The sequence below is a fragment of the Engystomops pustulosus genome, chromosome 7, assembly GCF_040894005.1.
Source record: "Engystomops pustulosus chromosome 7, aEngPut4.maternal, whole genome shotgun sequence".
NCBI lineage: Eukaryota > Metazoa > Chordata > Amphibia > Anura > Leptodactylidae > Engystomops > Engystomops pustulosus.
In genome coordinates this window covers 112,211,540-112,238,056 of record NC_092417.1, presented here as the reverse complement: position 1 = coordinate 112,238,056, position 26,517 = coordinate 112,211,540, and the positions used below count along the sequence as shown (strand labels likewise).

At 42.1% G+C, this 26,517-nt stretch overlaps 1 protein-coding gene across 4 annotated transcripts; it reads left to right on the top strand.

Moving 5' to 3' along the window:
• Window positions 1–4,540: 4,540 nt before the first annotated feature.
• On the top strand, window positions 4,541–24,440 carry CBFB (core-binding factor subunit beta). 4 transcript variants are annotated; one of them, XM_072117605.1, is made up of 6 exons: window positions 4,541–4,783; window positions 8,483–8,569; window positions 9,538–9,654; window positions 17,691–17,807; window positions 18,157–18,252; window positions 22,113–24,440. In XM_072117605.1, exons 1-6 carry the CDS (start codon window positions 4,706–4,708, stop codon window positions 22,128–22,130), a joined length of 513 nt encoding a protein of 170 aa, XP_071973706.1. In that variant the 5' UTR covers window positions 4,541–4,705; the 3' UTR covers window positions 22,131–24,440. The 4 variants fall into 4 exon arrangements, with proteins under 4 accessions (XP_071973706.1, XP_071973705.1, XP_071973703.1 ...); XM_072117604.1 differs by having other exon boundaries at window positions 18,157–18,285; XM_072117602.1 differs by having other exon boundaries at window positions 4,542–4,783; window positions 22,131–24,440.
• Window positions 24,441–26,517: the final 2,077 nt, after the last annotated feature.

Below are 26,517 nucleotides of genomic sequence, written 5' to 3'. Positions count from 1 at the left end.
GTTTGTTCAGAGCTCAGTTCGGATGCTATGCAACAATGCGTTTTTTTTGTAACACAAATCATGTCAGATTATTTCTGCTCTCAGCTACAGTGCTACAGTGTGTTGTTTCATTGCAGCCAATTTTTGAGATCAATAAAGTGTTTATTGCTCATTAATGTACACTCTGTACCCCACTTTGACAGAAAAAAGAGCAGAAATGAGAATATTTTTTAAACAAGAAAAACTAAACTTATTTAAACAAGAAAAACTAAAATATCACATGGTCTTCAGATTCAGATCCTTTGCTGTGACACTCATACGTGTCCATTTCCTTCTAATCCTCCTTAAAAATGGTTCTACTCTTTCATTGGAGTCCAGGCGTTTAATTAAACTGATTAGGAAAGGCACACAGCTGTGTATATAAGACCTCACAGCTCACAGTGCATGTCAGAGCACATGAGAATCATGTGGTTGCGTTCACATGTTATGTTTTTTCAGATGAAGTTTTGGATTCCCAAACCAGGAGCAGAGAGAAAAAACTGTTTCTCTCAATGTTCTGATCGACATCTGCGTTTGGCTTCAAAAACTGCATGTGAAAAACTGAACACACCCAGAGTTCTAAGGAACTGCCCAAGGAGCTCAGAGAGAATTGTGGCAAGGCAGAGATCTGGGAAGGGTTATAAAAGAATTCCTGCAGCAGTCAAGGCTCTTAAAAACACAGTGGCCTCTATAATCCTTAAATGGAAGAGGTTTGGGAGGACCACAACATTTTCCCAACCTAGCCATCCAGCCAAACAAAGCAATTGTGAGAAAAGAGCATTTGTGAGATAGGTAAAGAAGAACCCCAAAATCACTGTGACTTAGCTCTAGAGATGCAGTAGGGAGAGGGAAGCAATGAAACAAAGAGTAAAAATTTAAAGGGGTCTGAATACTTTCCATATCGACTGTACTTCCTTGAAACTTGCACAAGAAAAATAGACCACACTAGGATACGTCCTAATATTGTCAGTTTATTTACACACATACATAGGGGCACATTTACTAAGGTCCATGCACTAGTTTTTGTCGGACTTTGCATGTCCTTTCTAGTAAAAACTGCCTGCACAAGTATTTAAGAAGTATCTGCACCACATGTGTGTCTCACGCGACCCTTTTATAGCGCAGCTGCCCTAGACTTTATGCAACATACACAAAATTTCTGCATTGCAGAGTGCGTTCTGGTGCTCAGTCGGAACATGTGCAGATTTGCAGATCCGTAACATGCAAAGTCCGACAGTGGTAGGGCAATGTAGAGAGCGCCATATTCATGAAGAACATGCGCCAGAAATCCTGAATCTGGCGCACTCTGCACTATACACAGGCAAACTGCACTGTTCTTAGTAAATGTGCCCATAGACTTGATATGTTTTTTTTATTCTTGTGTGTTATCCTGCCAGGGCCTAACTGTGGAAATATGACCAAAATAAGATAATCCAATCACAAGCAAGTGTAGTGCCTGGGGAGGCGGGCAGCTTCTCCCAACAATAGATAAAAAGTATTTTAGTTGAATAATAAATAAGATAATATTAGAGACTGTTGGTGTGTCTGTGTGAATCTCTCTTATGGTCCGGTCACATGTGGCACCTTACAGACGCAACAAAAGCATCCGGGAGTGGATCGCATGTGTTTTCATGGAAGCACTTATGCTATCAATAACCAGCACCCAGTATCTTGCCTTTAAAAATACAAGACACTGGGTACTGGCTACCAATCGCATGCATATCACTCGAAACACATATGCAAGGTCAGGTCAGGTCACGGAGCGGCCCGTAGTGCTTGGGTTGCGTTTGTAAGGTGACATGTGTGACTGCACCCTTATTGTGCATGCATTATAATTATCTTATAAGGTGCAGAGATCAATATATTCAGAGTGGCACACTGGTACAGGTTTTAATTAGCGATACAAAACAACTAGTAACCAAACTGCTATCTAAACTACCTTAAACCCCTTACCGACGTTTGACGCATTTTCTTAGTATGTTATGACACGTCAGCTGAGCCCTCACCATACAAGGTAAATGTTTGCTGCATGTTGCAAACACCCACTGGTAACACCTGCGATCAATGCTGGCACTGAATGCAGATGTTATTCCTGCAATTCCTTTGCGTGGGCGCCGCCATCCTGGCTTGATTGTCGCTCCCCATAACGCCATCGGGAGGTGACGCTCAGTTACTATGACAGCCTCGGGTCTTTGTAAGACGGAGGCTGTATAGTTTATCATTTGTGCCAGAGACACATTGAAATACATGTTCAATTAAGTCCCCATATACTGCCATACATTTTTTTTATTTTCACTTTCACTATTTTTCAGATCCGCGGTACTTTAATCCTAGTTTTTCTGATCGATCCTACCATATACTGCCATACCAAAGTATGGCAGTATATATGTGGATTTTCTACTTCATTCATTAAAATGTGCAAGTGAATGGGTTAAAACAAAAGAGCCTTGGGTCTTTGGAAGACCCAAGGCTGTCATGGCAACCAATCGCCGCTCCCCGATGACTTCACGGGGAGCAACGACCGTCACCAAGATGACGGCGCCCATGTGATTGACACCGTTAGCACCAATCGTGGGTGCTACCGGTAAGTCTTTGCTACATTATACACTATGGAGAGGGCCCCTCAGGTTCATTTGCATAATTTTTAAAACCCCTTTTTCATAAAAACAAGGTCTTAAGAAGCTATATGAAGCCATTCCGCCTTAGGACACACACATATGTCAGTGTGCTTGGTTTACAATCCTTCATCCTGGTGGGAGACATCCTTTAACCCCTTAACGCTCTGCGCCGTAGCTCTACGGCGCAGAGGTATAAGGGATGTATGAAGAGGGCTCACGGGCTGAGTCCTCTTCATACAGAGGTGGGGGTTTTTGCATTTTGCACAAAACCCCCACGCTAATAACCCCTATTAACCCCCTAAACGCCGCCGGCAAAGTCGCCGGCGGCGTTTAAAAGACGGCGGCGCGTGGGCGCCGCCATCTTTTTTTTCGATCGCCACGCCCCCGAACGTCATCGGGGGCGGCGATCAGTTGCCATGGTAGCCTCGTGTCTTCTTTTGACACGAGGCTATCTGGCAGCTGCATATTCGTTACAATGAGCCAGTGGCTCATTGTAATGAATGTGCTGCAAAAATGCCATATATTGCAATACAGAAGTATTGCAGTATATGGTAGCAGCGATCTGACCATCTAGGGTTAATATACCCTAGATGGTCTAAAAGATAGTGAAAAAAAAAAGAAAAAAGAAAGTTTAAAAAATAAAAAAAATTAATAAAATATTAAAAGTTCAAATCACCCCCCTTTCCCTAGAACAGATATAAAACATAACAAACAGTAAAAATCACAGACATATTAGGTATCGCCGCGTCCCAAAATGCCCGATCTATCAAAATATAAAAACGGTTACGGCCGGCGGTGACCTCCGAGGCGGGAAATGGCGCCCAAATGTCTGAAATGCGACTTTTACACCTTTTTACATAACATAAAAAATGAAATAAAAAATGATCAAAATGTCGCACAGACCTCAAAACAGTAGCAATGAAAACGTCGCCTCATTTCGCAAAAAATGACCCCTCACACATCTCCGTGCGCCAAAGTATGAAAAAGTTATTAGCGTCAGAAGATGGCAAAAAATTTTTTTTCTTTTTTGTACACATTCGTTTAATTTTTGAAAATGTATTAAAACACAATAAAACCTATATAAATTTGGTATCACCGCGATCGCACCGAACCAAAGAATAAAGTAGGCGTGTTATTTGGAGCGAAGAGTGAAAGTCGTAAAAACTGAGCCCACAAGAACGTGACGCACGTGCGGTTTTTTTTAGATTTTTCCACATTTGGAATTTTTTTTCAGCTTCGCAGTATACGGCATGTTAAAATAAATAACATTACGGGAAAGTAAAATTTGTTACGCACAAAATAAGCCCTCACACAGGTCTGTACACGGAAAAATGAAAAAGTTATGGATTTTTGAAGTTGGAGAGCGAGAAATGAGGCGAAAAACCCTCCGTCCTTAAGGGGTTAAGTAACATTGCACTTAAGCAAATGCAATGGAAACGCAATGTTACCTCGGCATGTGTTCCAGGCTGAAGCCTTTGGAACGCATCAAAAAACATTGTGTGAATGTGCCCTCCATCATTGAATAGGCATACAAGCTGTGATAAACCCCCAAATATCTTTCCTTTTTTTATGTTTACTGAAACATGAAAACAAAAATACAAAAGAAAGTAGAACACAGCTGCATGAATACTAGCAGTGCGACCGCATAACTAAAAATGAGAACAAATGTATACCACAGTACCAGATCTATGAAACATGAAACTAGCCATAAATACAAAGTGCTGGAAAAGAGGTGATAACTCCCCAGACACTCGCTACAAGTCCTGTTCACACTGGGCGACTGAGTACATGACACCACGTGAAGGAAGATGACAGAGGCCGCAGCACGTGACTGCAGTTTCTCCAGCCTCCCTGTACTGGCTGTATCTGCCGTGACGTCACAAAGCAGAGATGTGTGGGAGGGGCTGGAGACGAGGCTTGAGGGACGTGATTGTATGGGCGGGGTCAAGCGCTGAGCAGGAAAGAGGTGGAGCCTAAGGACGGCGACCGCCGGGCTGGAGACACCCAGAGTGCGGTGACCCGAGTGGGTGACAGGGAGATACTTAGTTGCTCGTTTTTTGGGGGGAAGGATGCCGCGGGTGGTACCGGATCAGAGAAGCAAATTCGAGAATGAGGAATTTTTCCGGAAATTGAGTCGTGAATGTGAGGTACGAGCTAAAGGCACAGACCAGGCTGAAAGAGGATCATGTGTAGTACAGAAAGAGAATGGAGGGGGTTAATGTGTATTATAGTGAGTGTGTGTGGGGTGGGCGATCATGTGTAGTATAGAGAGAGAGGAGGGTGATCATGTGTAGGGTACAGAGAGTGTGTGGAGGGGGGGGGGGTAATGTGTAGTATAGAGAGAGAGTGTGGGGGGGTCATGTGTAGTATAGAGAGAGAGAAAGTGTGTGTGGGGGGGTCATGTGTAGTATAGAGTGAGAGAGTGGAGGGGGGTCATGTGTAGTATAGAGAGAGACAGAGTGGATGGGGGATCATGTGTAGTATAGAGAGAGACAGAGTGGAGGGGGGGTCATGTGTAGTAAAGAGAGAAAGTGGAGGGGGGGGTCATGTGTAGTATAGAGAGACAGAGTGGAGGGGGGTCATGTGTAGTATAGAGAGACAGAGTGGAAGGGGGATCATGTGTAGTATAGAGAGACAGAGTGGAGGGGGGATCATGTGTAGTACAGAGAGAGACAGAGTGGAGGGGGGTCATGTGTAGTATAGAGAGACAGAGTGGAGGGGGGTCATGTGTAGTATAGAGAGACAGAGTGGAGGGGGGTCATGTGTAGTATAGAGAGACAGAGTGGAGGGGGGGTCATGTGTAGTATAGAGAGAGAGAGTGGAGGGGGGTCATGTGTAGTATAGAGAGAGAGAGTGGAGGGGGGGTCATGTGTAGTATAGAGAGAGAGAGTGGAGGGGGGGTCATGTGTAGTATAGAGTGAGAGAGTGGAGGGGGGGTCATGTGTAGTATAGAGTGAGAGAGTGGAGGGGGCGTCATGTGTAGTATAGAGTGAGAGAGTGTGGGGGGGTCATGTGTAGTATAGAGAGAGACAGAGTGGAGGGGGGATCATGTGTAGTATAGAGTGAGAGAGTGGAGGGGGGATCATGTGTAGTATAGAGTGAGAGAGTGGATGGGGGGGGATCATGTGTAGTATAGAGTGAGAGAGTGGATGGGGGGGGATCATGTGTAGTATAGAGAGAGACAGAGTGGAGGGGGGATCATGTGTAGTATAGAGAGAGACAGAGTGGAGGGGGGGTCATGTGTAGTACAGAGAGACAGAGTGGAGGGGGGTCATGTGTAGTATAGAGAGAGACAGAATGGATGGGGGGGGGTCATGTGTAGTACAGAGAGAGACAGAGTGGAGGGGGGTCATGTGTAGTTTAGAGAGAGTGGAGGGGGGATCATGTGTAGTATAGAGAGAGTGGAGGGGGGGGTCATGTGTAGTATAGAGAGAGACAGAGTGGATGGGGGATTATGTGTAGTATAGAGAGAGACAGAGTGGATGGGGGATCATGTGTAGTATAGAGAGAGACAGAGTGGATGGGGGATCATGTGTAGTATAGAGAGAGACAGAGTGGAGGGGGGTCATGTGTAGTATAGAGAGAGACAGAGTGGATGGGGGATCATGTGTAGTATAGAGAGAGAGAGAGTGGAGGGGGGATCATGTGTAGTATAGAGAGAGAGAGAGTGGAGGGGGGATCATGTGTAGTATAGAGAGAGACAGAGTGGAGGGGGGATCATGTGTAGTATAGAGTGAGAGAGTGGAGGGGGGATCATGTGTAGTATAGAGAGAGAGAGTGGAGGGGGGATCATGTGTAGTATAGAGAGAGACAGAGTGGAGGGGGGATCATGTGTAGTATAGAGAGAGACAGAGTGGAGGGGGGATCATGTGTAGTATAGAGTGAGAGAGTGGAGGGGGGATCATGTGTAGTATAGAGTGAGAGAGTGGGGGGGGGGTCATGTGTAGTATAGAGTGAGAGAGTGGAGGGGGCGTCATGTGTAGTATAGAGTGAGAGAGTGGGGGGGGGTCATGTGTAGTATAGAGAGAGACAGAGTGGAGGGGGGGTCATGTGTAGTATAGAGAGAGACAGAGTGGATGGGGGATCATGTGTAGTATAGAGAGAGAGAGAGTGGAGGGGGGATCATGTGTAGTATAGAGAGAGAGAGAGTGGAGGGGGGATCATGTGTAGTATAGAGAGAGACAGAGTGGAGGGGGGATCATGTGTAGTATAGAGTGAGAGAGTGGAGGGGGGATCATGTGTAGTATAGAGAGAGAGAGTGGAGGGGGGATCATGTGTAGTATAGAGAGAGACAGAGTGGAGGGGGGATCATGTGTAGTATAGAGAGAGACAGAGTGGAGGGGGGATCATGTGTAGTATAGAGTGAGAGAGTGGAGGGGGGATCATGTGTAGTATAGAGTGAGAGAGTGGGGGGGGGGTCATGTGTAGTATAGAGTGAGAGAGTGGAGGGGGGATCATGTGTAGTATAGAGAGAGACAGAGTGGAGGGGGGATCATGTGTAGTATAGAGAGAGACAGAGTGGAGGGGGGATCATGTGTAGTATAGAGAGAGACAGAGTGGAGGGGGGATCATGTGTAGTATAGAGAGAGACAGAGTGGAGGGGGCGTCATGTGTAGTATAGAGTGAGAGAGTGGGGGGGGTCATGTGTAGTATAGAGAGAGACAGAGTGGAGGGGGGATCATGTGTAGTATAGAGTGAGAGAGTGGGGGGGGGTCATGTGTAGTATAGAGAGAGACAGAGTGGAGGGGGGATCATGTGTAGTATAGAGTGAGAGAGTGGATGGGGGGAATCATGTGTAGTATAGAGAGAGACAGAGTGGAGGGGGGGTCATGTGTAGTATAGAGAGAGACAGAGCGGAGGGGGGGATCATGTGTAGTACAGAGAGAGACAGAGTGGAGGGGGGTCATGTGTAGTATAGAGAGAGAGAGACAGAGTGGAGGGGGGGTCAGGTGTAGTATAGAGAGAGACAGAGCGGAGGGGGGGGATCATGTGTAGTACAGAGAGAGTGGAGGGGGGGTCATGTGTAGTATAGAGAGAGTGGAGGGGGGGTCATGTGTAGTATAGAGAGAGACAGAGCGGAGGGGGGGATCATGTGTAGTACAGAGAGAGACAGAGTGGAGGGGGTCATGTGTAGTTTAGAGAGAGTGGAGGGGGGGTCATGTGTAGTATAGAGAGAGACAGAGTGGAGGGGGGATCATGTGTAGTATAGAGAGAGTGGAGGGGGGGATCATGTGTAGTATAGAGAGAGTGGAGGGGGGGATCATGTGTAGTATAGAGAGAGTGGAGGGGGGGTCATGTGTAGTATAGAGAGAGACAGAGTGGATGGGGGATCATGTGTAGTATAGAGAGAGACAGAGTGGAGGGGGTCATGTGTAGTATAGAGAGAGACAGAGTGGAGGGGGGGTCATGTGTAGTATAGAGAGAGAGAGTGGAGGGGTCATGTGGAGAGAGAGATTTGTTCTTATTGATTTATGACTTTTTGACTCCTCGCTAAACTTATGTCAATTCTTTTGAGGAAGTGCCTAGTAGTAACCAAAAGTGTTGCCCAACTAGTTTAGAAGTTATCACTCGGGTTCAGATTGGTAGAGAATAGTAATTGTGCTTTGTACATCAGACTTCTCGTATCATGTATAAAACTTACTGGTTCTGCGCTGTGACAGATGTTGTCAGTGGCGACCGCTGAGGTCCTTGCTGGGTGGAATTTTTCTTTTAATGAATTTTTGCCAGCCAATTATAATTGCTATAAAGAATTGTTACGATAGATTTATTCATATAATATGATTGGTAAATGTATCATTATTTAAGTTATTTTATTGACCTATTTTTCTCTTATTTTCGGCTTCCAGATCAAATATACCGGGTTCAGAGATCGCCCACATGAGGAGCGACAGGGGCGTTTTCAGAATGCCTGCCGGGACGGACGCTCGGAGATAGTAAGCCTACATGGGGCCTTGTTGATTGTTAGCTCTTGGTCCTACCCCTGTTGTTAGTTTCCCTGTAGCAGTATATTATATAATGTACACGCTTAGGGCTTTGGAGTTGGCAAGTTCTATACTCCACGACTATTGATAAATGGGTGACTCTTTCTATGACGACTAGGGCTCTTTGTTTGAAATTGCATAAATCTGTATGATTCAGATTTATATATTTTACTCGATGCCTGTAAAAGTTATTCTGTTACAAGCTATGCCGTGGTCAGCCCAGGTAATTGCAGCTCATTCAAGTAAAGCCTAAAACAGCCCTTTCACTGACCTGATGTCACAGACTCCGTGCATCATAGTGATGCAGTACGACACAGTGGGACTCCTTGCATAATATATCACTATGATGCATGGAATCTACAGCCAAAGTCCAGGATTCACGGACTGACTACATTTGTAGTAAATGAAGCCTAAATGGAAACTATCAAGAAGGTCTTACAGGAGACAAGTAGCTGCCAGAGGTCTTTTGGAACATGCTTAACCCACTCTTTCCACCGAAAATAACTTCATGCTGGTCACCTCAATGGGGTTCTGTAGATCATGTCAATAATGGGGGATCAATAGGGTTGTGCCACCCTCATTCAAAAGATTTAGACCAGAAAATAAATCCCTTTGCTGTTCCTTTCAAAACTGAACAAAAATATGAGATCCGGCGGCTGCAGGATTATTTCTTGCCTCTTTTTTTCTGAGATGCAGAACCTTTTTTTTTCTGTAAGATAAAAAATAACAGCACAAATAGAAACCCCATCTCTATCCTTATAAACTAGACTGAATACAGTGACATTTCCATGTTATAATCTGAGCAGATGTAACTGTCCAAAGGTTTTCTTATGTCATAAAAAAATTATATATTTTACTGTATATACATATATATACACACACACACCTCTAACTTCCTGTATATTGATTCTCTATTTAAGGCTTTTGTGGCCACAGGAACCAATCTTTCCCTGCAGTTTTTCCCAGCGAGTTGGCAAGGAGAGCCTCGCCAAGCCCCCACCCGTGACTATGTGGACTTTGAAAGAGAGACTGGAAAGGTAAGTCTTGCAGAAGAGCAATGATGTTCATGTAGAAGAGCATTAAGATGGTACTATGTGGTGATGAATGAAGGTGTTAGATTGACTACAGTTGCACTGTTGCTTCAGTGTCATATTCTTGCATTGTGTCATAAACAATTATCCTTTTTAATTCTGAATATAATAAATATTTGAATTACCGTTATTTGAATCCATGGTTTTTTGTTTTTTTTTTAAATAACCCTATACAGGGTGTCCCCGGGTTTCGTACAAGATAGGTTCGGTAGGTTTGTTCTTAAGTTGAATTTGTATGTAAGTCAAAACTGTATATATTATAATTGTAGCTCCAGAAAATTTTTGGGTCTCTGTGACAATTGTAATTTTAAAAATGTTGGATTGTCATCAGAACCAGGATTAACAATAAAGCTTCATTACAGACACCTGTGCTAACTAACTATTATAGCTGTTTATTGTAGCCTAAGGCTAAAATCCAGTAAATTACCAAGATCCAGAGGTCCTTATGTAACTAGGGGTCGTCTGTAAGTCGGATGTTCTTAAGTTTCCTGGCCTCTATTAGAGAGGCTCAGCAGTGCACCAGCAGTGTGCGTCTACTTCAGCTGCACATGATGTCACTGTTGAGCTGCTATAAAGGAACAGCGGCTGCTGTCTAATGGACTTGGTCAGGAATTCATGACAGACATAAAGTATCCCTAGATGGTAGGAGACGAAAAAGACAAGACAGCACTCCGCTAAGGTAACCCTGTTGGGAAGGTAGAGCACCCATAACTTGCCGCAGTCTGCACATGATTCTGTTGCCGGTGGACTGATGTATGTGTCATGTCAGACTTGCTATATTGTGAAGAATGAATCATTTCTCGCCTGTTCATAGTCATCAGTCAGTTTTCCTTTGATGTGATACAAGGGGATTTTTGATGAGTCTTGTGTTTTGTCTTCTACACATCTGCTACTGAGTGTATCTCTTGTCTATAAAGCATGAACCATAACAAAAGACTCCAAGCTTTTTCCAGAAAATACTCCTCTTACTGTTTTTGAGGAGCATCTTTAGCCTGGGATGAGGGTGATTATTTTCAGAAATAGAAATACTGCATAGGAGTTTTAAATATGAGTATTGGTAGTGTAAAATTAAAGAGGTTCGACCATGGAAGAAATTTCTCAAATGTCAATCCTCTAGTGATGTTTATATAATAAAGATCATTTTTAACTCCTTACTTTACAATTTTACTCAGTTTTATTTCTGTTTTAACTCCCATCACTCAGTGATGGTCAGTGCAGAATCCCAGGGTGTGGGCAGTGACTCTCTAAGCAGAAACTTTTTGATCCCTGTAGTGCTGTGTGCTGACAATGTGGTGTAATTATCAGAGTCCAGGTCTTTATGCACTTTCAATTAGCTTCTGGATATTCTAGTAGTATCTGTCACACTTGTTCTGGAATACAAGGGTGGGGGCTATGGTGCTGAGAGGAGAAGTCAGAAGATTCAGGTTCAGGTCGAGGGGCACCCGAAATGGTGTACACCAGGACTGATCTGATTAGACAGGTTAGAATTATTTTGGTGAAATGCTGTATTTTTGTTAATGAAGGTAAATTAGAGAATGTGTTATTTTGTTATCCTGATCTAATTAAGAATCCTCCTTTAAGGACTTTTTTTTTTTACCTGAAAATAAAAAGTGATGTTGAAGGGAATAACACAAAGTATATTTTTTTAAATCTGTGTAACAGATTGTGTAATACCAGCCTCAACCTGAAGAGAACTGGGGTGCTTCCCAAACCTCACTATTTTGGAACAAAGGATCCTATTCCTCAACTTATTTCTCTTGTTGGTACTGACATTTATGCTTTCTGTGTTCAACTTCCTTATTGCGTTAAAATATCAAGTGACGGCCCCAAACTTGTGGTCTTAAGTTTTCTACACACACAGACAGGAAAACCAAAATCCCCTTCCTGGGGGGTTGGGAAGAACCAAACCAGAGGGTCTTTGAGTTTAGCTTCTCTGATGATTCCTTTACTTTCACAGCTTTTTGGCTCTCTGGTGTTATCTTCTAACATCACATGTAGCTGTAAAGGAAGCCATAATGGGAACAGAGCAAGTATTAGTTTTCTACATATTAAGAGAAGCCTCAGGTAGCATCATTAAAGCGTAACTGTAAAGTTACTTAAGAAGAAATAGTTTTAGGCAGCTATTGGTTGGCAACAATTCCAACCATACCTATATCATGCTTCTGGCTTCTTCCTATCCTGAGATATAAGGCTAATAGATATATGAGGCTATCTGTAAAATCCTCTGTTTTTCCTGGAGTGGGCGGGACTTCCTGGTTGTGACATCAGCTTAGGGCAGTGAGTCCAGAGTATTGAGGGCATTCACGTGAACGTGCACAAACCCAGCCAATCAGGACAGAGAATCGGTGTTACTGATTGTAAGGAGATGCAGGGAAAGACAGGGAAGACACAGAGCTGACAGCACATAGCACTGGAGCTTTATACTCTCTGGAAGCCGCCCCCTTTCCGCAGACCCCTTTCCTGTGCCAAGAGGTTTCACTGTATATATGCTGTGCTGTGCTGTGCAGGATCTCATGACCGCTTTAAGTAGGCCCCTGGGCAACAGAGCTTCAGTGGGCCCCTTTCCAGAAAACTCGCACCCAGCACCACACTGTTTCCCACCAGTAGACACACTGTCCCTCCCTTACCCCCACAGAGGAGCCACACTGTTCCTCCTATAAACCACACTGACCCCCCCCCCCCCCCCCGTAGCCCTGTGCACTTGATCCTCCTATAAACCACCCTGTCCCATCCATCAGGATACTGTGATACAAAAGGCCCTCTCAAAGCTACTTATGCTTCAAAATGCTTCTTAGAGGGCTATCAAAAATTCACAGAACTAGTCCTTCGAATCCTTTTATGAAAAAGCCAACATTACTACAATCTCTTATATCTTGCCCCCCGGATTATCTACAAGTACCCCCAGTTAAATTGAACTGGTATATTTCGTAAGTGTAACTTAAAACTAATTCCTATAAGACACTGACTTGAATTAGTACCATTATAAAAATCTCACTTCAAAGGGTCAGTTTGAGCCCATGTCTTTAGCCTTGGGCTGTGTGAAAAGGATAAAGCCATACCTTAGGCACTATGGCAGCCATTTACTGCCTTGTGAAGTGCTACTACATTTATAATAGAAATACAGAGCAGAACAACAGCTATTACCAACTATGGTACTGTAGCCTAAGGGGAAAAGCCAAAAGAAAATCCCATTTACCTTCATTAATAATGTATGGTGAAAAAAGTTTGGTCAGGGACAAAGGAACAAGCATGATGTAACCGCTTACAGCGCGGTCCGGCATTTTCTATTGTAAATTGTGGCAGTGTCTGCTAGCGTTATCGGATGTTTCCGATAACGCTAGCAGTGTTACACTACGGCATCTGTTGTAGCACTAGTAGCTGCTCTACTACTACTGTGTCTGCTGGTGATGCTCTTTGGATCCTCATAATTTCGTTTGAGTTATGAAAGATGTCTGCAATTAAACTTTATTGATACTGCTTGTTCCCATGACGGCCCAAAATCATGAAAATACATACAAATTCCTGACGGTAAACATACCTGTCATAAAATGGTGCTGCCTTTATGTTGTTAGTACTCTGAGCCATATACCCAATCTATCACCAAAAACCCAATCCATCCCAACATATAAAGTATTGTAATCCACAAGATTTTTGGATGAGAAAATGAGGTGTAACTAGCAATTATGAATGACTTTGAGGGGGGCATAAAACTATATTACATGTTAAAATAATTGATATACAGCTCCACCTCATTAAGACTGTGTAAAATGATGTTTTAACCCTATGAAATCTGGTGTGTGTATGAAGAGACTTCTGGCAAACAGACATTGAGCTGAAAGTATCTAGACAAACCGAGGAATCGGCCTTGTCCTAAAAACCAGTTGCAGTGAAGTTTTCGTTTTTCCTAGGAAGTTTAAGATAGTGATAGTTTTTAGAACTGTCAGATTAAGAATTGTTTGTGTTTCCCAAGGCCTCTATCTGACAAGCTGCCTACAGGATTTACATGTTATTTTGTATTTTATGCATTACTCCTGTGTCCTGTCAGTGTACAACTCTATTCTATGCTCTCAATGTTCATGGCTTATAGACATATCCACAAGAAATACTAGTTACTTTCCAAGCAGTCAGAGGCATATACACTATAGAAGCATTCATGGCCTTCCAATGGGATTCTCAAAGACCTGTTTAGATCTAGTAGTCAGAACCAGGGTAGGATTTTGGCCGGGGGGAAGTGATTACTTTTTCTTATTTTGAAAATATGTTATGAAATATACTTGATAAAAAAATTGGGATTTTGGCCCCGGAGCGATTTTTTCTTTTTTTTCCCTTGCAGGCAAACGAGATTGGGATATTAGCTCAATGATTATGGTAAAGCCCTGTTTTTCTGTCCTGGGTGGTCCATTTGTATGGTTGTGAGATGGCATCTTTATGGGCTTTTTATGAATTTGTTGATTAGTTTTTACTCTTCTCTTTCTGGGTAAGGTTCAAAGCCTTATCTGGTACAAATGAAGGTTCTGTTATGAAGGAGTAGTAAAGCACAAATATCATCTTGGCTCCTACACATCTACATCAAGCCGAGGAAAAATGCAATAAAAAAGTCCCGGACCGGATGGTTATTCCAGCGATGATGCCATGAGAGCACAAGTGGCTCCTACCCTCTCAGCCATGTACTCCAGTATATTGAGCAGGGCCCCGCTTCCACTTCATATGAATAAGACACCTATCAAGCTGTTGCTTAAGGAGGGCAAACACCTGGAGAATCCTTCACCATACCGACCCATTTCCCTTATAAATCTAGATCTAAAAATACTATCCCAAATCTTTACCGATCGCCTGGCTTCCATCTTACCTTCCCTTATTTCTCCCCGTCAGGTGGGCTTCATGAAAGGCCGATCGGCAGTCTCTAACATACGCAGGGCCCTATTGCTATTGGATGCGTACCTGCGCCGAAATGGGGAGCACCCGCACCTTCCCTAGTCAGTATAGATGCAGAAAAGGCATTTGACAACGTCCGGTGGTTGGCTTAGGCAGGTGCTGGATAGACTGGGATTCACTGGATCTTTTCACACATATTAGTCCTCCTTATATGCCAATCCGTGGGCACAGGTGGGAACTCCCAGCTTTTTGTCTAGTCATTTCCCTCTACAGAAAGTTGCTCTACGCAATGCAAACTCTCAGTTACTCCTCAAACATACAGATTTGGTGCAAATTAATAATGAAATCTCCCAATTCCTATGGCAGCTTTGAATAGGACTACGAAAGTTGGCTTTTTGTCTATAAATGAGCCCTTCCCTGTACATAGAAAGCTGAGTGGCCGTGCTTCAAATCCAGCCAAATATAGGACATAAATAATTTGCGGCATGACTGCCCAGGTTAGTAGTTAGTTAGTAGTAGAGAATATCCATAGGTGGATCAATAATGACCTTTCATTGAATACAATGTGCAATAATAGCAATAATAATAATTTGTGAAATAGGTAGCAGTCACATCTGTACAGCAGTTACTTGGTTAATTGATGAAACTTTTTTTCTCCTCGGCCTGTTTCCAACTCCAGCTCAAATTTCCCTGTAGTCCTGCACCCGCTGAATTCCGCACTAATCCTGCCATCTTTGGCACATGGCCCATATTAAATGGTTGAGTTTCTGAGAATGCCAGGACTTCTATGTGTGCAGAACTGTATGTCCAACTCTTAAATGGCGTGTACATATATGATATATTTCTATGAATATAGAAGCATGGTGGCTCTTTGTCACAGAAAATGTGCCTCGCTTGTCTGTGGATTGTGTCCTGTATTCTCATGCCTGGGTATTCTCATTCTAGGTATTTATTATATAAATTGCATATTTGTGACCTATATTTTTCTAAACGGGGGTCTTTGGGGCCAGGTAGAATGAAGAGGTGCATGTGTGCTGCTCCCCATTCCGCTCAAGCTAACGGTTACACTTTGAAAGTTATAGAGACGCATGTTTAAAGATTTTTTTTTTTTTTGTTTAATTCATTAAAGGAAACCTACCACTTGGAAATGGCCATTATGACCCACACTCACCTGCACATAAGGCGAGATGAGCTGGTGCAGGCACATATTTTGGTTAATCAGATAAAGAAATGGATGGATTATAACTATAAATTGTGAACTTTGCTAATAACCCACTTGTCACAGCGCTTGGACATTGGCATACCAGAGGAGGCATGCCGAGTACCGTCCCCGCCTCCCCCCACCCTCCCTTCTTCGTGACGAGACCTCAGCGATAGTAGGCGCAGCCTCCACGTGAGCCAGCGATGTGCATGCTCTAATGTTCCTGAGGGCTTGGTGACGTCACCGGCTCTCAGGAGCGAAAAAGGAGGGTGGGGGAGGCGGTGACGGTACTCTGCATGCCTCCCCTAGTATGCTAATGCCCAAGCGCTGTGACGTAGAATCAAGCGCCGAGTGGGTTATTAGCAAAGTTCACAATCTATAGTTATAATCCATCCATTTCGTTATTTGATTAACCAAAATATGTGCCGGCACCAGCTCATCTCTCCTTATGTCCAGGTTAGTGTGGGTCATAACGACCATTTCCATGTGGTAGTTTACCTAAATGAGTTTTCTTGCTGTATACTTCTAATTGCCTAAACGTGCAGGGCTACATGGTGCCGTTATATACAACAGTTGCAAACTTTTTCCCAGTATATCGGCGTGGAAGCCACGGTACAGTGTTCTGATATGTTCTGGGAGTGATACAATGCCTGATGGACCCCAAAAGCTATGATGGGGTCTCTTCGGTTCCATCATAGATTTTGGTTTGTTTTTTTTAATAGAAAGTATAGCAATTGATGCATGTGAACATGGAATTATTATTATTAATATTATTATTATTATGCTCTTAAAGGGTTGTCATGGTTTCTTTTGGTGACGGTCCTTATTCAGGGTTCATTACAGTTTATGTGTAAAACATGACTTTTATCTCACACTGAATATGCCCTGCCTATTCATGGTTCACACTGCTTCCCGGGAGGGGGAGTTTAGGTTCAGTTTTCTTGAAGGCATAATGAATCCCCCCTCCGGCAGCCATGCATACTACCTGCGTCGGGTTTGACTGATGATGTGGTATTGGATCACTCTTTTTCCATAATTCTTTTCTTTCCATCATTCTGGTAGAAGTTGATCTTGGTTTCATCTTTCCAAATGATGTTGTGCTAGGACAGTGCTGGCTTTATTTAGATGTTGTTTAGCAAAGTCCAGTTTAACCTTTTTTTGTCTTGAAGCTTATGAGTGACTTGCACCGTGATGTGAACCCTCTGAATTTCCTTTCATGCAGGCTTCTCTTTTGGATATTGATGCGCCTAGGTTATTCATTTTGTTGGCTATGAAGGGGTTTCTCTTCACCATGGAAATTATACTGTAATCATCCACCACCATTGTCTTCCATGGGAATCCAGGTTTTTCTTGTATTTATGAGCCCAGCATTGCTTTCCTTCATCTCAGGATGTAGCAAACTGTAGATTATGCAAATCTGCATAATTAAGCAATTTCTACATGTCTTTTTTTCCTGTTTTCGCTGCATAAAGGTAGCAAGTTTCACCTGCATATAGAGCTCCTTTAACTGCAACCGTTAACCGTTTTCTTCACCCCAAAATCTTTCAGGTCGGTTTCCCACGTGGCGTTTTAACGCACATGTTTCAAAACACATTGCAGTAGCCGAAGAGAGATTTTAACCTTTAACGTGACGTTAACACATTTAATTAGTCAAATCTCTCTTCAGCTGTTGCAATGATGAACTGTATTTTCTTTTCTTTTTTTTTTTTATACCGCCAATGAAGGAACTTGCTGAAGGGCGATTTGGGACACTCAACCACTGGTTCATAAGGACCTGTCAGTGGATTAGTGTCCCAAATTGCCCTGTTTGGCCCTCTTTAACTGCAGCAGTGAAGTTGATTTTCTGGTAGGGGTTTGTCAGGTTGATATAAGGATGGTAATGATGGTGTCGCTGGTTCTGTTTCAGGTCCATCTAAAAGCCCCAATGATACTGAATGGTGTTTGTGTCATTTGGAGAGGTTGGATAGACCTCCAGCGATTGGATGGAATGGGTTGCTTAGAGTTTGATGAAGACCGAGCACAGGTAGGTCCAAATCTGTCAGTCTTCACGTGCTGCCACATTATATAGCTACATGTGGGAAGGATTTTATAGTAGATATTCAGGGGGATGGTGTAAAGAGGATGATAATAATAGTAATGTCGGCAGTTTACTAGTAATTGCTATTATTATGGGGCTTTTCTAACTGTTTTCTGGCATAGAAGCCCAGATAAGTCTCCTCCATAGTGCACAGTCATTACATATGTTGGCAGATGGATGAGAACCGATCATTGCTTAATATTTTTGGATGTAAAAAAACAGCATAGTTCTGAACTCTAGAAAAATTGAACTCTGGAAAATTGACAGTCTGAATATTGGTCTTGTTTGCTTTCAGCATGAGGATGCACTGGCGCAGCAGGCCTTTGAGGAAGCTCGCAGAAGAACACGCGAGTTTGAGGACAGAGATCGCTCTCACCGGGAGGAAATGGAGGTGAGAGTTTTACGATCTCGCTGCCCGTAACTGGTCAGTACCTTAGAAATAATAACTACTACTTGTGTGCATGCATAGTAGGTGCCAGGTCTGAGGGGTGGGCCCTGAATTGTCTACATTTCATACTTGGACATATTTCTTAGGCGTATGGCAGCTGTATCAGCTTTATATAGACTATATGAATCTACTTGGAAAAAGCACCGTTAACCCTTTTGCTAACAGGTAAATTTTAATTGAAAGGAAACATTTTAAAAATGTAGAACCTTATAGTTAATATGGAATAATAGATTCTCCACCACCCCTTAAAAATAATCTTGCAGTACACTAAGCTATGGTTAGTGCCTGAGCCATAAAATTCGTAGCAGGTCCTATTCCTGAGTTTCTGGCTCAGTCATCTGTGTGTGAGCGGACCTTGCAGTAGGCTGTGTCATTTTTTAAACTCAAGACTTGCTTTTCATGCTAAATAAATTTCTTGGTAAAGATTTATTTTATTGTCGTAAATCTGCCCCACCCTACTCAAAAGGCTGATTAGTTTAATTAATACTGTGCCCGACCATAAAATCTTTGGGACACGGCCTGTCCTGTACAAACATATTTAGCGTCTTTGTCTTTGCGACCTGGGTAGTCTTTTTCTCTGGAGCTGCTTTCACTGTTCTTCCTATGAAGTCACTGTGAACCTATGTGTGCATTGGCATACCTCCCAACATTTTCGGAAGAAAAAGAGGGACAAAATGGTGGCACTCCTAGCGATTTATTTTATTTTTTTTAATTTTTTTTTTTCCTAAGCCAGACCCCTAACCACGCCCCCAATTTTTATTACTTATAATAATCTCCATAATAATAATAATCATCTCAATAATAATTATAATCCTCTCTACAATAATTTAAACATTTTTGCCCAGCTAGGGATGTGAACCCACAACCTTTAAACTCCACCTGCAGTAGAGACTTAGAGCCTCACAAGGCTGTTTGCTCAGTGGATATAAATGGGAGGATTTTATGTAACTAAGAGTTTTACTGTTACAATGTGACACAGGCTCCATGCACTGGTACATAGAGAGGGATCTTCTCAGATTATTATAGTAATTATTGGAGACGATCATTATTATTATTATTATTATTATTATTATAATTCTAATAATAATGATCTCAATAATTATCTCAATAGTAATAATCTCAATAATAATTTTTATCTCAAATATGATCTCTGAGAAGATCCCTGTTTATATACAGGTGTGTAACAGTGAAACTCTTAGTTACATAAAATCCTCTCATTGACCACCACTAAGCTTATAGCCTAGTGGATAGATGCTTTTTATTTATATTGCAAGTGGAGAGTTAGAGGCTGTCGGTTCAAATCCCAGGCTGGGCATAAATTTATTTAATTAAATAAAGAGCTTGCGTCTGGGGAAGCCCTAGGACAGTGATGACGAACCTTTTAGCAACCGAGTCCCCAAACTGTAACCCCAAACCCTCATTTATCGCGAGGTGCCTACCAAAAATTAAAGCAGTAACTTATTGCTGCCTGTTCTTCAACAATGTTCAATCATATTGGTCTCCTGAGGACACCAACACAGTAAAAAGAAAGAGGGAAAATTTGCATCATTGTAGCTTCTTTCCAGTGTCCCTCTGTACAAAGAGAATCATGGGGCCAGCAGGAGGTCCTCCAAAGATAATTAGGCCCGGTCTACACATTCTCCTTCTTCCTACATTCCCAAGTAGTCATGTAAGTCACTTTAAAATATCACTAAAAGCAGCATCTTTGCTTCCCAGTTGCTTGGAACTGCAGGAAAATTCTTTGAGTCCTGTCTAGTGTGCTGGGGCGATGGCCTGGGTGCCCATAGAAAGGGCTCGGAGTGTAGCCTCTGGCACCCGTGCCATAGGTTCACCACCACTGCCCTAGGAGATGTGGAGACCATACATGGACAGATGGTGATCTCTCCCTGATGACATGGCCCCTACTCTGCGCTAACCCAACACATCTCTCAAAAGGATTCCCTGACGATGTCCATTTACTAAAGCAAGTTCTGGCTTTGAAAGTATTTACTAGGTGGGACGCAGAGCCGGGACAGCCAGCATGGGATCAGGAGGGAATATCCTGTACAATCTCCCAGCTGCCCGTGACTGCGGGGCAGAGGTAAAAAAACGGGACTGTCCCGTGAATTCCGGGGCGCTGGGGCCTATGCATAGGCTCATGGTGAGCCTGTTGTGGCCTCTATTGTGATTTACAGTTATCTACATTATCTTATTGTTTTTTGGAAATGGTTCACATGCTTAAGTCAGTGAGTTTGTCCATGTCTTGTACACCACATCAGCACTGGGCCACCTGGGTGCTGGGAAATGTGAGCTCTGGAAGCTGCAATGTAATTGTAAGCGCAGATCTGGGGTCTATTACAAGTCTAGAACAAGTAAAGTTCCTTAACTTCTATGTGAATATGTAACCTATTCTTAAATGAGGATGAGCACATTTAAGTTTCCTGGCTTATTTTGTGAGTGAGAGTCATAATTGGGTAATGTTGTTTCTCTGCGAGTCCCATATGCTTTCAGTGCTTTTTCTGCTAACCAAATTTGTTGAGCCTTCCTTTCAGTGTTCTTGCAGCGTCAGCTCCCCGTTTCTCTTCTCCTCCACCACAGCTCTGCAGGCTCAGCCTCTTTTCTTACCACATTGTCTGGGGGTTTTCAGTTTGTTAGATAATGGGTTGTAGCTCCCTCTGCTGGACACTTGGTTACATGCTTTCTAGTGGAGCTGAATGCTTTTGTATCTGTCCTTTGTCGCCTTGGATGCTTCTTGGGAGGGATTGATTTTTCCATTTGGCACGTGTGTGTAGAGATATAGTGTCCAGTTATAAGTCAATTTTACCAAAGTTTGCACAAGATACAATGGCAAAACTAGGTGAACCCTTACTACAGTTCTTACAGAGTCTTACACTATTCCTGGTGCATTTTGTTTTAATACAAGTAGCCCAAGGCCGCATTCTTTTACGCCTGGCTTCCTATAGAGAGGGGAGGGGCGAGGAGTGCTTACCCCTCCGTCTTGCGCCCAGCCATATGCTACTACCAGGTACGGCCAAGGGTCTAAGATGTGTGACATTTTGTCCCTAGCGACCTCCGTGTAGAAGGGTTTGGTGGAATGCTGCCATACACCTAAGCATTGTCTGAATTAGCTAGCTTCATTGGATTCCTCCAACCATCCAATGTATATGACTAGGATGCATACAGGGCTATGTCAGAGGAATGAAGGATCTGGTATGAGGAAATTCATCCAGCTTTAAGCCTTGGCAGTTGCTTATGGAAGTTAAAGGGCGCGTGCATTTGGATGGGTTTTTCATCCAAAACGCAAGTGGGAGGGGCCTGGTCCAAATGTATGTGCAGTTCCACTGAAATGCATGAGTTTTGTAATGAGAAACACATGTTTTGTAGTGTCAGTAATGTCAGTAATACAAAACATATGGTGCTCATTCCATTACGCATGCGTTTCAGTGGAAAGTCAAATGTATTTGGGCCAAACCATGCAACGAGTGAACGTGCCCGAAAACCATTATTTTCTTATTTGTACATGGGGGAGGCTCCCTAAGAGTATGACCACCTCGGGATGTGAATAAAATAATACTAGTCCCTACTATACAATCTCTCTCTCCTATTTCTGTAACAGTCTCTGATTGCTATGAAATGAAGAAGAGATCTTGGCTCTTTTATAGTGGTACCCCTGAGGAACAATCTGCAACGTCTAATAACTCGAAACTAGAAAATAGACAAGCAGTAGTAGTTCTGGTGCTTTAATCTGACTCTTATCTACATATGTGTATCTTTTTATTCTGTGACTTGCGTATATCTACCTCTCTGTTGTTAACTTTAAACAGAATTTCTCTCTGGTATAGGCTCGGCGGCAACAGGATCCCACCTCCGGCCTGGGCAGTGGAGATGACCTGAAGCTTCGTTAACCCTGACCCCAGCTTCGATTATTCCTGTGATGTACAAGACCAGGAGAACAAAGGCCTTTGATTATTCATCTCAACCCTCCACCTTGAAGCCTCCTGTCTACAACGGTTCACATCCCCCTCCCCTATGTCTATGCAAGCTTTTAGCCGCATGTGATGTGCACTCAGGCGGCTGTAGGATTTTATTAACAGTTTGCTGATAAAATAGGTCAATAGTGTTTTTCTTGTTTCATTTTAAAATTTTATGTTACAGTTTATTTTATGGGGGTTTTTTTATTGCTGTTTGTATGTATCCAGTGAAAAGTCTGTATTGGTGTTAGGTCAGTTATAAAAGCACCATTGTTACAGTATACAGATGGTTCTTACTGGATACCTGGCAGTAGAAAGGGTTGGCTGAATGGCTCCTTTTGATTCATGTTGATGCGTTTCATATTTTAATTAAATAATTGTATATTTTTTTTGGTTGTTTTATTGTTCTTTAACCCCTTCATGACTGAGTTTCATTAGTGCCTGAATGTCAAGGTCAATTTTTGATGTTCTGCTATGCGCTTCTTTGCGATTTCTCTGGAAAAGCTTTACATATTGTAACAATTTTTACTTTGTTTTTGCATGACATGTGGGAAATTAACTTGATAGGATAGTTTTATAAATTAAATTTTTTTCTTTATAAAATTTGCCAATAATTGACTACAAAATGAGAAGAAATAAGTTCTTTTGCCATTTTTCCAATTAAAGTTTTTTTCTTTTAAATAATGCTTCCATATTGGAAAAAACTGAAATTGTTGGTCGTTGTACCCCTAAGCCTATTGTACATGACAGTGGAGATTGAGAAAGCCGCTTTGCATTAGTCAGACCTTATCATTCCCCATTCTATATAATTTTTTATAAGTTTGTAAAGATTTAGATGGTACTGTTTTTTGTTTTTTTTTTGTTTTGTTTTTTTTTTATAAAGGGTATCTACACAATACTGTAATATGAAACTCACCTGTCATTGTTTGGCGTTATATTTTATATCACAGCTTGGCTTCATATTTTTATATTCATGTGTGAAAGAATTATTGGTGAGTTTGCTTGCATATCGTGCAGAAACAACTCATCTATATGACTAGAACTGATTTTCGGTCACATAAATGTCCACAAGCAATCATAAAAGCTCCTGGAGCCAGATCTTGCCTGCATTTTTTTTATACTATTTATTTTTTGATACTATTCATCTAATAAGTGACCTGTTTCCATATACCCTGGCGAGGGCTCAAAAAACGACAGCTATTTATGTTTGAGGTACTCACGGTAAAATCTGCATAATTGAATCTTATGCGTATCCCCACCCTCTCAAAAATATAAAATAATTGTTGATTAGGATTAATTTGGTTGAACTGGAATTCTGAGAATATTGTGCATCACTGTATTCTCTGTGACCTTGTACAACTTTCTGTGTTCTAAGTCCATGTGGTATAGAACTGTAATACAGTGCTCATAGGACAACATGGACTTGTACATCAGTGTGCCTCTAATTTCACATACAATTTATATTAATAAAATTGCAAAATGCTCCAACCCAAGTGGTTTTACTGGACTCTGTTTTAGTCCTGTGTAGTACGGTCTGTTGTGACCATTTCCATTCATTCACACTGCACATATGGTTCTGAAGTAGATCAGTGTGTGGATTTGACCTTAGCCAGGAAGCCGTAACCACCACTTGTGGTGTTGTCTCTATCCGCTTGATGGCAGCTAAGTATATTGGGAAGCCGTACCTAGATATGTTTTATGATCAGTCAAATCGACAATCGTTGCCTCTCCCTGTAGGCAGGGAATGTGCATGTCATTTCTAACCATTTACTTACACAGATCATGTTAATAGAATGATTTGAGTGTCAACAAAATGTGGTGGGCATTTCATTATTGAAGCTTTATTCATCTTTTTGGTATGTCAGTGGTTGTTTTGTCACATTGATTCTGATCCATATCAACCATTACAATAAACTACCAGATATCTGCATAATTTCTAAGAATCTGAAGTAGTGTATCCTCTCCAAAATCTGAGTGCCTGACATCTTTTCACCAAAAATACCTAGGTGACAATAAAACCTTGCTTTATTGTATGTCTTCTGCTCTACTAGATGTCTTCACCCAGCACCTGAACGGTTAATTGCTTTAAGTGCTATATGTTTGTGTGTTGTCAAAGTGGGTACTGTATAATGTTGATGTGTAAACTGATTTATTTTAATAAATGGCTGACATTGTCCAAATTATCAAAAGTAATGTCATTTTTCCAGAAACTATGCACCAGCTATATTAGACATACCCTGGTGACCGGAGTGGCCAAGCAATAAATAAACGACCCATTTAAAGGAAACCTACCACTTCCGATGGTGCTTCTAAGCAGCAAAAGCCGTGCACCAGCTCAGGGTGACCTGGTGCCGGCGCTTATCTCCATTATGTTCTTAAACGGTTTTAAAGCATTTAAACACTTTATTAATCTTTATATCTGAAGTAGCTTCACAGCACCGTGGTCCGCGCTCGGCGCACCATGCACGCGACTGAATAGGAAGTGGTCGCGTGCATGGTGCGCCGACCGCGGTGCGGTGAAGCTACTTCGGTAATAAAGATTAATAAAGTGTTTAAATGCTTTGAAACCGTTTAAGAACATAACGAAGATGAGCTCACCCTGAGCTGGTGCACGGCTTTTGCTGCTTAGAAGCACCATCGGAAGTGGTAGGTTTCCTTTAAGCTATAATTTACTAAGCTTTCCCTGCATGTCTGCTGTATCTTATCATGGTACCACTTGTGCCAGATAATCCTATTCACCTTTCCATTTTAAATTTTTTATATAAATTTAGACAAGACAAAAATCAGCTCTTACCATTGTCTAGGCTCTTGGCAAGCTGACACAGACGCACCGATTCTATTTTTGCATCTCCCAAGGAGTGGAGTAAGAATAGGCAGCAACCAGTTTGGTGGAGCTGGTATGTCCAGGGCTACAAATAAGCATGGTTCATCTTTCAAGATGAACCTGCAGCCAAAACATTTGCGTCATTTTCTTGTGAGCTTAAACTGTGCGCTCCAAATGACACCTAAAATGTATTCTTAGATTTTGTACAATCGGAGCCATGCCAAATTTGTATAAATTTTATCATGAAAACACTTTGCACAAAAAAAAAAAAATCTTGATTTTGCCCAATTCTGAAGCCAATAACTTTTTCATACTTTGGTGTAAGTAGCTATGTAAGGTGTCATTTTTTTTGCAGGTGGAGATGATGTTTTTATTGCTACCATTTTGGAGACTGTCAACCTTTTGATAACTTTTTATTTAGAAAAAATTACCACTGGGAACTCGTTTTTCTATATTGATCGGGCATTTTGGGATGCGGTGATACATAACATGTTTATGCTTTTACATTTTTTATTTAATTTTTTTTATATCAGTTCTAGGTAAAAAGGGATATTTGAGCTTTTAAGGTCTTTTTTTCTGTACTTGTAGACCCCCTAGGTTACTTGAACTCTAAGATATCTGATCACTCCCACCATATACAGCAATACTACTGTATTGCAGTATATGGGGATTTTGCAGGGCATCTGTATCGGTCTGTTACTCACAGACCGTTGCAGATGCAGCCTAAAGACAGGCCTGGGATAGTTGCTTATAGCCCATATCAATACAGTATTTGCACTCTTACCAGCTTCAGTCAGCATCTTCACAACTTCTTTTGCTTTTGTTCTTGGGTTGATGTGCATTTTTTTTGGACCAAAGCAAGTTCATCTCTGGGATACAGGCAGTCCCCGGGTTACATACAAGATAGGGTCCGGTGGTTTGTTCTTAAGTTGAATTTGTATGTAAGTCGAAACTGCATATTTTATAATGGAAGTTCTAGACAATTTTTTTTCTTTTGCCCCAGTGACAATTGGAGTTTCAAAATCTTTGGTGTAATTGGACCAAGAATTATCAATACAGCTTCACTACAGACATCTTACAGCTGATCATTGCAGTCTGGGACTATAGTAAAGCATCCAGAGAGCTTCATCAGAGATCACAGTGGGCAGAGGGGTCCGTCTGTAACTATGGGTTGTCTGTAAGTCGGGTGTCCTTAAGTAGGGGACCGCCTGTATAGAGCCTGTCCCCTTTCCTGAGCAGTATAATGGCTGGACATTCCTTGTTTGTACTTGCGTATAATTGTTTGTACAGATGAACAGGTACCTTCAGGTTTCTTGAAATTGCGCCCAATTCCAGAATTTTCTTTGTTAACTTAGCTGATTTCTTTAGACTTTCCCTTGATGTTACACAAAGGAGTGTGTTTTACGTGTGCCTTCAAAAACATCCACATGTGTG